We start from the raw sequence: 13,286 nt of genomic DNA on the forward strand, positions 1-13,286 counted from the left end.
TTAGCCTGCCTTTCTCTTCGTCAGTAATCTTCCTCATGCTTGCAAAAAAAAAAAAAAATTAAGTTATTCTTTAGTGTTATGATAGTGTAACCTAATACAATGCTTAATCTATAATGAGGTGATTAACAAAAGAAAAATTTTAAAGTTATGTAATAATTCTACTAAAATTGTCCAGCAGACTTGGCAATAAGGCATGCTGTTTGGGAAGGTTAATTTATTATTTACTCTATATGTGTATCAATAAGCACCAGAATGAACATTTTAAAAAATTATATTAAATTTGAATGCCTCAATTATTACCCTAGTTCTAATGCTAACCATTTCTTGTGTCCTTATCTAAACTATTTAACCTCTTTATGGCTCAGTTTTAATCCAAAAAATAGTATTAAGAATAGACCACTGAGTTCCTAAAAACAGGAACTAATGATATTGTATATGTGAAAGAGGTTTATAAATTATAAAGGCTGCATACATTAAAGTGTTAATATCTGCATATAATGAAATGAAATAGAAAATGGATACAGATATATGGAATGTTATTGACTTAATGATTAAGTAAATATAGGTTAAGTAGACACTCAGACAACTCTGCTCTATTTTTTATAATGTGCTTTACACGAATAAGAGCACCGTATTTTGCCATGTATAATATGCTCCTATGTTCAATGTGCTTCCATGTTATTTGCCCAAACTTCAGGAATAAAAACTGTCATTTTTTAATTCAAGTTTTTGTTTATATTTAGGCACTTGTTTTTTGGCACTATAAAGGAATTTTAGCATTTATTTTTTAACATATTCTGGTACAAGAAATTTTATGTACCAATAACAAATTTGTAATACTTGCACATCATAGAAGGCCAAGAGTTTCACCTTCGAGTTTTATATTACTGGTGTCTTCTGAAGAGTCGCTTTCCTCATCCTGGCAAATTTCATCTTCCTCAGTTCCATCCACAGCACTGCTGATGCTCCATTTTTTAAATGATTTCACAGCCACTTCCTTCTTGACACTGTTCCACCGTCTTAGGATCCACTCACAAACCTGGGAGATGGATGCTTTCTTGATTCTGCCTGTAGGTGTTAAATTATTACCAGCTGACTGAATCAACAACATCCATCCACTCTTTCTTCATTAGGGCCGTAAAGAGCTTCTTTACTGATAGATCAAGAGGTTGCAGTTGGCTGGTTAGCCTACCAGGTATCACAGCAGTTGTGTTTTCAAGTCTGCTGTGATTGCTTTTGCATTGGTGTAACATGAGCTTTAAAGTGATCAAAAACAAGCAAAGCTGGTTTTTTTTTAAGTAATCCTCCAGGCCTTCATTACCAGACTTTATTAAATCACCACTAGTTTTGACACCCATGGTCTTTGCTCTTTTGATGTTCATGGTTCTTTTGGATGGCACATCAAATTTGATTGGGTGGGACTTTATCCACATTGGTGATTTGGGACAATTGATAACACACAATGTAAGAGTATACAGCACACCCCCTGGGTATAGGGCTCAACTACAATGTGAACTTTACCTAAGAAATGCAAACAATGTAACCTAATCATATTAATCTGAAATTTTAAACAAGATTGATAACATGAGAATGAAATTCTAAAACTTGATTTTCATGCTGGAAGTTTTGGGGCAAGTTTTGTGTCCTCATGCTCAAACCTTCTCTCTTCGCATAGTTATTTTACCAATTAGGTGTCCCTGAGAAATCATCAATGTTTTCTTCTCGTGCAGTCCTATTATCCTCTGCTTGTATATATATCGCTTTGGTCGAAACAGAGATCCCAGTTTGACGTTGCTCCAATCCAGGGGTTTACCTCCTTCCTGCTCCACCTCTGGCCACTTAGGAGGTTCCCCTTGCATTGCCTTCTGTCTGAGCATCTGAAGAAGCTTTTCTTCCCGCTGCCTCCACAATCTGATGACATGCTCTAGGGAAGGAGGCCCAAAGTGTTTCTCAGAAGCTCTCTTAAATATGCTAAATATCTCTTTAGCATATTTAATAACTATTAAACTTTATAGTGCATGAAAACCATTTTGCCATTTCCAAAGGATTTTCCAATAATTTTTATAAAAATAAAAAAAATAATAATAGAAAAAAAATATTATCAGCTAGATTTCTAGCTCCAGCCTAAAGTGTATTAAGAGAAGTATGTTGTTCTTCATTGGCTAAAAATGCTTTTGTTGCAAGTTCATGGTAACTTCAAAACTGATTACTGTATTCTAGGGTATTATTTTGCATGCAGATATTGTTATTGCTTTCTAGAGTTACACTTTAAATACATAAGAATAAAGAAAAGAATTAAAAACATTTATGAAATTAGTATTATCCATGTATAATGAGCATCCTTATTTTTCCCTTAAAAATTTGGGCAAAACAGTGCACATTATACACATACCCAGCAAAGTACAGTATATTTTAAAGTTAAAAATTAATTAGAAAAAGCTTCCTAAAAGAATTTTTTTAAAGTATCTTTTCTGACACAAGGCTTTTTTAAAAGTATCTTTCCAAATTCATTTTTTTCCAGCTAGAATTTGGCTGAAGGGCCATGAAAGTAAAGATGAGAAAATGGCCAAACTCCAAGATCCATGTGTATGCTCAAGTTGTAAAGTCTCAGAAACAAAAGAATGAGCCGTATCATTTTGAAGTAGATTTTATGAATTAATTTCCTTTGATTACTCAGGAAACTCCTCGCCTAGGAAAATCTTATACATATATTAACTGTATGTGTGTGTAATAGATACACAAATATATGAATTTATATATATTATATATAATATATATGCATATACATATAATTTACATGTATATAAGTACATATGCATATTTATATGTATATAAACTAAACAAATTTCTAAGAAACAAATAATACACATTAAGAAAATATGCCCTTCTTCATGTGTTAAGTATTAATATAGGTATTAATTTAGGAAATATATTGCCATTTTTTGAAATTCTTTATCATGGCCATCCATGGGAATAAACATCTGGCAATATTTTAAACAAGTAACATAACCAGTTATTTGCAATACTCAGGGCATTTTCTTTGGTTCTCCCAAAGTTTCAAGTTTCTGGCTCATGTTGCTTAAATATGTACAAATAGCGAACACCATCTCTTCCCCAAAAAAGAAAGCAGTGAGGTCTAACAATAATCCATTCCACCAAATATTAAAAAATGAGGATGAAAGTACTTCAAAGTTCTACCTACTAGTGTAGAAAGTTAAACACTACATGCAAGTGATTTCTTTAGTGCTAAAGCTTATATTCAGAGACAAGAAATAAAGCTGATGCATCTCAGACTAGTGCAACCATAAACGGGGAAAAGAGAGATAATCTCTAAATAAACTTTCTGCTGGAATTTAGCACAGCTTGTTACACTTCTTGGATCAGTAAAATAGATTCAAATTTCTTTAAGCAAAACAATGTAAAAATACTTTTTAAATGATTATGAAAAACAACAAACTTACATACCTAAAACTATTCTGTTGAGTAAGCACTGAGTCATAGGCATTGTGTTCAGTGCCAGGAGGGGGATACAAAAACATATGATACTTTCTGTTTTTTTTTTTTTTTTTAATATATTTTTATAACATTTGATACTTTGTTTTTAAAAGGATTATAATATCAATGAGATGATATTTAGATCACTCAGGAATCAATACAAGTATGAATATAAAGAAAAAGCAGGTTGTCTGGTATGATAAATAGTTATGAAGCTCTGAAGAGTGGACCTAGGCTCTTTCTTTCACATAACATTGCTAGCTTACAAAGCAAGAGGATACATTTAATGAAATCAACTTTATTTCCCTGGTCACAAATCAATGGACCAGGATCATGAGTCAAGACTGCCAGAGCAATTCTTCATAAGAGATGATGACAAACGACCCAATCAAACTGTCTTTGTGCTTGAGGAGCTTCAATCACCAAGGTGTGAAAAAGACGAAAGTGGAATCAAGGGAGCTACTGTTGAATAAGGAATGACAACAAGCCACTATTCCACTAGCGTACATCCTATTCCATAAAGCACAAGCACAGAGGACCATTCGGGCCCTAAGCTAGTTTCCTGTGCTTCTATAATTCCCATTTATCTCACAGCAAGTCCTTATTACTTAAGGACTATGGTAAATGTATATGAAAGAAGGGGTGAAACAGCCAAATATGGCACAAAATCTAGAATACAAAAACTATGAGGAAGAGAGAAAGAGCCCTGAGGCAGGCACATAGCTAAAACTATGTATAAATACATGCTATATTGTACATGTATTTGTAGCAGAAGAAAAGATACGTTTAAGTGTTTACTTTTGATTTGAGGACAGGTACTGAAAACAGAACATATACAAGAAATAAAAGTGTTCTAAAAGAAGGCATCCCTCTCATTTGAAAAAGTAATATCAAATAAGTGGAGATAATATGGCAAACTGACATTCTCAGCTATCTGAATCAAAAAGAACCTGTTCTTCACGAAGAAGTGCCCCCAGAAAGATTTTAAAAACAAAAAAATCCTTTCCCCATTATATAATGGTGGATACAGTAGACAAGAAAGCAGCACTTAAGGATCATATTGGAATATTTATTGAAATTAGAAGTAAATTAATATTATTTCTCTGCCTTTCTTCTCAATGTTACCTTTTCTGCCCCTTTAAGGTCACTTTCTTATCTAACTTTACTTGATCTTTCCTCAGTATTTGTTTCTGTTCCATGCTCTTAAATTCATTTTGTTGTATTATTTAATCAACCTCTTCCCTTCCTAAATAGACTATAATACAAAAGCATTAAGAAATAAGCATTAAATTCAGTTGGATTTTTCTTATTAATGTATCAGTTACACTACAGGCAAAATGATTTAGAAGTTTGAAAAAAAGTTATTCTCCTACCCTACTCTCCAAATCCTACTAAAGCAAGTCAAAAAGGGCAAAATACTCATAGGGAAATAAGTTACAAATGCCTGGAAGAAAACAAAAATGCAGACTAGATTACTATGTTAGGGGTAAAAACTCTTAAAGGAAAGTCAGGAGAACAGAGACGGTTTTGAGCCTTTCTCAGGACTACTGGGATCATGAGCATTCTTTCTTTCTTTTTTTTTTTTTTTTTGCAGTGTTTGGCTGGGACGAGTTTGAACCCACCACTTCCAGCATATGGGGCCAGCGCCCCACTCCTTGAGCCACAGGCACCGCCCATGAGCATTCTTTCTTGCTGACCTGTAACAGGGACTCAACGGTTATCAAAGAGTGTGTCTGCTTTACAGAAAATAATTTCAGTAGCTCAACTGTAAGGAGACTAAAGCGTACAGGAATGCAGAGTGTGAGGGAAGGTAAGTTTGGGAAAGAGTTGGTTTATTAAATAATGGTATACTAAACAGTCAACTTCTATGCTTTTAGACATTAAAATAATTTGTTAAATACATGTCCAATTATAAAAAAATGGCTTTGTTATAAATGTCTGGTTCATGCTAAGCAAAAACTGGAGGTTTCAGAATCTCTGTATTTCTGAATTTCTAATGCAGGATCAATTACAATAATTTCTGTAAATGTAATTAAGAGCTTAAATCGGAGAAAAAAAATCACCCTTCTACACAAGAAATGAAGCCCCTTTTGTCTTTTAGATGAAATTGTTAGGAGAATATTTTAGAGTGAAAGATGGAAGACAAGACCAAGCATGAGATTATTTATTATTTCTTTCATGTTCATTTTAGTAAGAGCAAAGAGAATACTCCAGGTATTGAAGAACTAAATTCCTATCCCATAACATAAGTTGTCATTATGGGAATTAACTTCCTTTTTCCAACTGTTAAAACAAAACACGGAAAAAATGAAACAGACTGTTGTTTCATTACCTAATTAAGTAGAGGTTTAAAAATACTAAAAAGCTGGGGTACCACATGTGGCTCAGTGGGTAAGGCGCCAGCCCCATAAACTGAGGGTGGTGGGTTCGAACCTGCTCTGGCCAAACTACTACAACAACAACAACAACAACAACAAAAATACTAAAAGATGATGAATCAGTGATTAGAAAATGATAAATCCAAAGAGAATGAGAGAGAGTCTAACAGTCTTCTTGAATATTAAAAGGTTGGGGGCTGGTGTAGTCAATGTACTTCCAACAGCACTTACATAGAAAACTAATGAGAAATAGCCTTTCACGAATGCAAAAATATGCAATGCATATGTTCTACAAAAGAATACCATACATTTTCTTTTATAAAAATGCAGTCCTCTTAAAGCTAGAATTATTTTCTGTATAAAAAAAAATCCTTATATTCTTCCCTTAGAAAAAAATTACTAATCATGACTATAAGCCATGGCTTGAAAATTGCTATTTTTAATACACATTCTATTGTTTTGATCAAATAATAATAGCAAATAATAGCTTCATCCTGAAGCTAAGAAAAACTATGTGGCTATTTGAGTGTTAAAAACATTCCTCTGCAGAAATAATATACATTTTAATACAATCCTTTTAAACCCAGCAAGTCTCTTCTTCATACTGCTAGATCCCATTCTTTTTTTTTTTTTTTGTAGAGACAGAGTCTCACTTTACTGCCCTCGGCTCACAGCAACCTCCAGCTCTTGGGCTTATGTGATTCTTTTGCCTCAGCCTCCCGAGCAGCTGGGACTACAGGCGCCCGCCCCAACGCCCGGCTATTTTTTTGTTGTTGCAGTTTGGCCAGGGCCGGGTTTGAACCCACCACCCTTGGCATATGGGGCCGGAGCCCTACTCACTGAGCCACAGGCGCCGCCCGCTAGATCCCATTCTTACAAGTTTATTCATTGTTCAGTGTAACCTGGCTTATTGTACCCTCAATGAATCCCCAACAATAAAAAAAAAAAAAAAAGAAATCCTTCTAAAAAATATGTAAATAAATAATAAATAATGCTAAAACACACACACACACACACACACACACACAAAGTTTATTCATTGTTTTCCCACTACTTGAAATAATTACATCCACAGTAAAGTAAATACTTTGTTTTCATTGGCCAACACAGTTGGAGCCATTGGGGGAAACCCTGTTCTCATCTGCCCTCTTGCTGCTGAAAAGAAACTTTGAGGCTGGTGCATTACAGAAATATACCAATTATGTCTGAGAAAGTAAAATGAGCACAGGGAATTCTGTGAAAAGACAGAGATCATGACATGGCATGGCTACAGTAGTAATATTCCAAATCTGTTAGCATATTTGATTAATATCTGAAAATACATAAAATGTTTGATCTCCCTAGTTTTTGTCAAAGTTCTCTGTTCCTGAAAATCTGAGCTGCTAGATATTTATACCTTAGGAGAAGAATTGACTGAGAATTTCAGTGAGTGATAAGAACCATCAGAGAATGAATGAACTGTTAACTCTATTGCTATATATACAGTCATGCCTCACTACACATGGGGGATTGGTTCCAGGGCCTCCCTGTGTATCCAAATCCCTGCATATTCAAGTCTAGTAGTACACCCTTTTGGAAAAGTCAGCTGCCCGTATGTGTGGGTTTGCATCCTAAGAATACTGTATATTTTATTCTCATTGAGTTGAGAAAAATCCACATATAAATGAACCCACATGTTTAAGGATCAAATTGTTATTTATTTCTCCCCGCCCCCATTTTGTTAAAAAAAAAAAAAAAAAGAAGAAGAAGAAGAAGAAGAAAAGGAAGAAGAATGCAGGCACAGAGGCACATACCTGTAACGCCAGCTACGCAGGGTTGTCTGAGCCCAGGAGATTGAGCTCAGCCTAGGCAACACAGTGAGACTTCTGTCTCTTAAAATAAAAAATGAAAAGAAAGAAAGGCTTGGGATACAAACAAAGCACCTTGAAATTCTAAAGTGGTGTCCACCCTTTTAGTTTTTCTGAGTCACACTAGGAGAAGAAGCGTTGTCTTGGGCCACACATTAAATAAACAAGCACTAATGAAAACTAGTGAGCAAATAAAAAAAAGTCTGTGTATAATTTTCATGATATCCAACATCACAGGTAACCAAAAAGTCCTCACATAATCCATATATGGCCTGCGGGCCACAGGTTGGACACCTCTAAACCCCATTCATGTGCTCTTGGGGTTAACACACAACATACGAACAGAGATTTTCATATGGAAACTCTATGAAGAACATATACTATTTCATTTTATGGGAAAATTACGTGAAATGTAAATAGCTATGAATTCTTTTTCCATTTAGTCTAACATTCAAAAGTGCTGGTATAAACATTTACTTTTGCATAAGCTAACTGATTATTTAACACTTTTGGCACCAACCAAATGTCTGATCAAGAAGAAAGACAAGGGCGGCGCCTGTGACTCAAGGAGTAGGGCACAGGTCCCATATGCCGGAGGTGGCGGGTTCAAACCTAGCCCCGGCCAAAAACCAAAAACAAACAAACAAAAAAAAGAAGAAAGACAAAAAGAATAGAGAGTTTCAGGAACGCAGATCCAAACATTCCACAATTAATATATTAACCTGCCCATGACTCGTCTTAAACCTACATTTCAGAAGTCTCTTTCTCAATAACCAAATGGGAATTGGTTTAAAAAGCCTAAAGAGAATAGTTTTATGTTTTTACTTTTCCTTTAGTTTATAAACAAACAGTATGGCTACTAAGATGATGAAGAATAAAAATCAATAAATAATTTATATTTTCTAAATACAAACTCATAGACTGACACCAATCCCTTGATCTCTTTCATAATGCTGAAAAGTCAATGTTAAGCATGTTTATTATAACACTTAGACTGCCTCACTCACAAATTTATTTTATATTGCTTTCTATCTCACATATTTGTATCTTCCGAAGTATTCACCCCAATATCTTAGGTATACAGCAGGCACTCAAAAATATTAGCTTTATTCTTTCAAGATGAACTTACCCTTCGAAATGACACAACATAAAATGTGTCTCCCCGTCTCCTGATGGCTTCAAAAAAATCTTGATAACTTCTGGGTGAAGCATAATACACTTGTAGCTCATTCCCCGAGTTTCTAATAAGGTAAGAAAAATGTAAAGTATTATTAAAGTAAAAAGGTTCATGTTCTCTCAAAATGCTGCCCATTCTAAGGCTATGTCTAAATTATAAGAATCTCTCTCAACCAATATATTAGTAGCACTTTGGTAGTAATTTTTATACTAATTTGAAAAGCCCAAGATCAGGATATTTACAAGATCCAATTCACTAAAGCAACATTCATGTTTCTGAACTAAGGCTCTACGATGTACTAAATAATAAAACTGCCAGAAAATAGATTACTGCATTGGTGTGCTTGGTTTTACAATTTTTGGTAATAAAAATTAAGTCTGAGGAAAAGTCTTTTTTACTACTCTTGTCAAATATGTGAAGATGTCCTTGCCTAGGAGGCTGTGGAAAGGTGAAAGAAATTAAGATTTGGAAACAAACAGACTTGGCTTTGAATTCCTGCTCCACTCCTCAAGTCTATATATTTTAAGGAAATCCTCTCTGAGCAACCTGCCTGCTCATTAATAAAATGAGAATAGGCTGGACGTAGTGGCTCAGGCCTATAATCCCAGCACTTTGGGAGGCTGAGTTGGGCGGACTGCCTGAGAAAGAGTGAGACCCCCATCTCCAAAAATAGCCAGGCATTGTGGCGAGTGCCTGTAGTCCCAGCTACTTGGGAAGCTGAGGCAAGAGAATCGTTTGAGCCCAAGAATTACAGGTTGCTGAGCGCTATGATGACACAGCACTCTACCGGGGGAGACAAAGGGAGACTCTTCTCAAAAAATAAATAAATAAAATAAGAATAACCATAGAAATCTTGTAGGACTGCTATTGGGGATAATACACATGTATACGTAAAAGTGCCAAGCATGGGTTCTGCTCCATAGAAGTCACTCAACAGTGGCTAGCCATTGTTATTAAAAGCATCATGTAAATGTACTGATAAAATTAGAAACTAAAATTATAAGCTTCACCAGGCCCCAAAAGATACACTCAAATGATACTAATACAGTTCTTAACATTGTCAGGGTCTTTTAGTGTTCAGGGCCAATATCAAAAAGAGTCAAAGGGATCCTACAAGGTTTCATTTTTCCCCAAAAAGGAAACATATATATCAATCACCTTATTAACTTGAGAGGAGAAAAAGACTAGCCTAAATAGAAATGATAAACGAGTCATAAGAACTTCCTCTGAAATAATCGCATTTGCTCACTAAGCCGTTTCTCGTTACATTTTGAATACGCAGTCAATTCTTATTTTTTGTTATAGTTATGTTCTAATAAGTCACTGCAAATACTACATTAGTGAATCCTAACCTATTCTTCTTAGGAGAAACATAGAGTTAGGTTCTTGACCCTCTGGTTACAATATTTTTGTCAACCAATCAATACGTAACCTTATTTTATGTGTTTCAGTTTAAAGACACCTTTTAACTATATTATTCATTCCTGAACTTGAACTCCCAATCAACATCACTATAACTCATGCCTGAGTGAAACTTATGTGACACATGTGTATTCTCCATAAAGCACATCACAGTCCGCTTGGACTTAGCAATATGCTTAGGGCCACTTTAAATAGGAAAATTGCTAATAAAAAGTACAAAATTATGAAAAATGGGGCACTAACTGGACCATAAAAAAAAGCTTTGTTTATACTATGAAAGCTGAAGCAAGAAGGCAGAATGTTGCTTTGTTCAGTCTCACCTGTGAGCATCTATGCATGTTTACCAATGACAAAAAAAAAAGGCACCTCAAGTATTGACTTTGGGGCTATAAACAAATTTTAGCAGATTATAGTTGGTGAATTAGCAAACACAGAATCTGTGAATAATGAACATTTACTCTAATTAACTAAAAGTATTTTAAACTAATGAAGAAATGCTAGGCCATCATAGTATACATCAAAGAATTGATGTATTTTAAAAATAAATGTATAATTGAACAATATAGTCTGGCTAATAGAGAACTATTAGTTACTATTTAAATATATTTGACTTATCCATTTCAACTGGATAATACAATCTCAGAATTTTAAATATTCATGACTGCTGATATGTTGCTCACTGCCATTTAATAGGAAGTTCAGTTAATAACATCATCAATAAAAAGACTTTCAACTTAACACATACATACATTTTTGAGACAGAATTTCACTTTCTTGCCCTCTATAGAGTTCAGTGGCATCATACCTCACAGCTACCTCATACTCTTGGGCTCAAGTGATCCTGTTGCCTCAGCTTCCGAGGTAGCCATAACTATAGGTGCCCACCCAGCTATTGTTTTAGAGATATGGTCTCGCTCTAGTTTCAGGCTGGTTTCAAACCAGCAATCTACCTGCCTTACAGGCGTGAGCCACAGCGCAGCACCCAGCTCAACTTACATTCTTTACTATATATATTTTTTTCTCACTGCCTAAAACACTGCCTGGCACATAGTAGGCTCTTAGTGAATGTTAGATTAACATTAAGTAAATAGTGAACCGTAAGTCAGTTACAGAGCTACAGGTAGAAGCTGAGACTCTCAACTTTCACTTCAGTGATACTATTGTCAATATTATCACATCATCACTTACCATGTTTGGGGGCATTCAATATGTATCAAGTACCATGCTAACTGCTGTAAATATATTATCTAATATAAGCATTATATCAACTCTGTGCAGCCAGAATTTTGTAGATGAGAAAACTTCAATTACATTAACCTGCTTGAGCTCCCAGAGTAACTAAGTGGTGGTTATGATTTGAATTCTATCCAACAGAGCAGAAAAAGCTAGCATGTTAACCATGATGCTATGTTGCTTCCCATATCATCTTTCCTTTTAGTTGGATATGTCTTGGTGAACACTTTTAAACCTCTAGATATGGCACTCCCTTTGGAATCTTTCAAAATCTTAAGAAGTATTGTGTAGGCTGTGTGTAGTGGCTCACACCTATAATCCCTGAACTCTGGGAGGCTGAGGCAGGTGGATCACCTGAGCTCAGGAGTTGGAGACCACCCTGAGCAAGAGTGAGACCCTGTCTCTACTAAAATGAGAAAAAACTAGCTGGGCATAATGGCAGGTGCCTGCACTCCCCAGCTACCCAGAAGGCTAAGACAAGAGGATCACTTGAGCCCAGGAATTTGAGGTTGCTGTGAGCCACGACGCCATGTTACTCTACCAGGGTGACAGAGATTCTGTCTCAATTTTAAAAAGTATTGTGTAGTAAAAAATGGATTGTAGGGTTCAGTGGCTCATGCCTATAATCCTAGCATTTGGGAGACTGAGGTGGGTGGATTGCCTGAGCTTACAGATTTGAGACCAGGCTGAGCCAGAGTGAGACCTGCATCTCTAAAAATAGCCAGCTGTTGTGGCAGATACCTATAGCCTCAGCTACTCAGGAGGCTGAGAGAAGAGAATCGCTAGAGCCCAAGAGTTGGAGCTTGCTCTGAGCTATGACACCATAGCACTCTACTGAGGGTGACAAAGTGAGACTCTGTCTCAAAAAAAAAAAATGGATGGTAAGTCAAACAGCTAGGGTCTAAATTCTGATTTTGCCACTTGATTCTATGACTCTGAAAATAATAAAAAAAATGACTTGCCCATTTTTTCTCTATGTAAAATATACTTTAAGTTATTATACAGATTTACAGATAAAATGCATGTAAAGCACTTAGCAGGACACCTGGCATAAAGAACCAACAAATAATATTCCCTTCCCGTAGGCTTATGAAATGGATGCAAATGAAGAACAGGAGGGTTGTATTTATTCAAGATTTTTGTCAAAATAACCAATGAACAGCACTCTGACCAAATCTCTATTTAAGAGATTTGGGAGAGATGAACTTTTGAAATTATCTGGCTGTATTCCAAATGCTCAGAAGTAGTATATATTATTAATATATACGTAACAGTATAAACTGAGATAAGAATCATAGATAAGAACAAATTTAAGATGAAAAGTGTCAATTTCCATTTTACTAAAATACCAGCTGGTTACAATTCCCTGGCCAAGTGCCCCCACATTTTCCTACCTGATACTACTGGTTTCTGTGTATTGAACAGCCATCAGCTGAGAGTTTGAGCCCTGTTCCAGAGCACCCTGAAAGAGAAAAAAGTTCAATGTCATACTATGAAATTATATGAAGGTCTTCCTACATTGCCTCATTCTACACTTACATTTGCTAAACTTTCATTGAAGTATTCATAGTCTGACATATGAAGTCCAAATAATTAAACACTAAGAGAAATCAAAACTCTTTGGGTCACATTCTTGGCTAAGAGATGTGTCTTGTGGAGATTAGGACATTTAAAGCACTTCTCATAAAGATTAAAGAAAGAATCTAAAAGTTTAGTCAAAGCACAAGTTTTATG

At 35.4% G+C, this 13,286-nt stretch overlaps 1 protein-coding gene across 2 annotated transcripts in view; it reads right to left on the bottom strand.

Annotated features, from left to right (window-relative positions):
- Positions 1 to 13,286, bottom strand: part of ATF6 (activating transcription factor 6) — a 181,118-nt gene that overhangs the window by 72,603 nt on the left and 95,229 nt on the right. For both annotated transcript variants that reach the window (XM_053608161.1, XM_053608162.1), the window contains exons 13-14: positions 12,947 to 13,014; positions 8,850 to 8,961 (exon numbers count right to left, since the gene is read on the bottom strand). In XM_053608161.1, the coding sequence (XP_053464136.1) occupies positions 8,850 to 8,961; positions 12,947 to 13,014 (180 nt within the window). The remainder of the gene's footprint in view (positions 1 to 8,849; positions 8,962 to 12,946; positions 13,015 to 13,286) is intronic.

This window comes from Nycticebus coucang, chromosome 10, assembly GCF_027406575.1.
Source record: "Nycticebus coucang isolate mNycCou1 chromosome 10, mNycCou1.pri, whole genome shotgun sequence".
Lineage (NCBI taxonomy): Eukaryota > Metazoa > Chordata > Mammalia > Primates > Lorisidae > Nycticebus > Nycticebus coucang.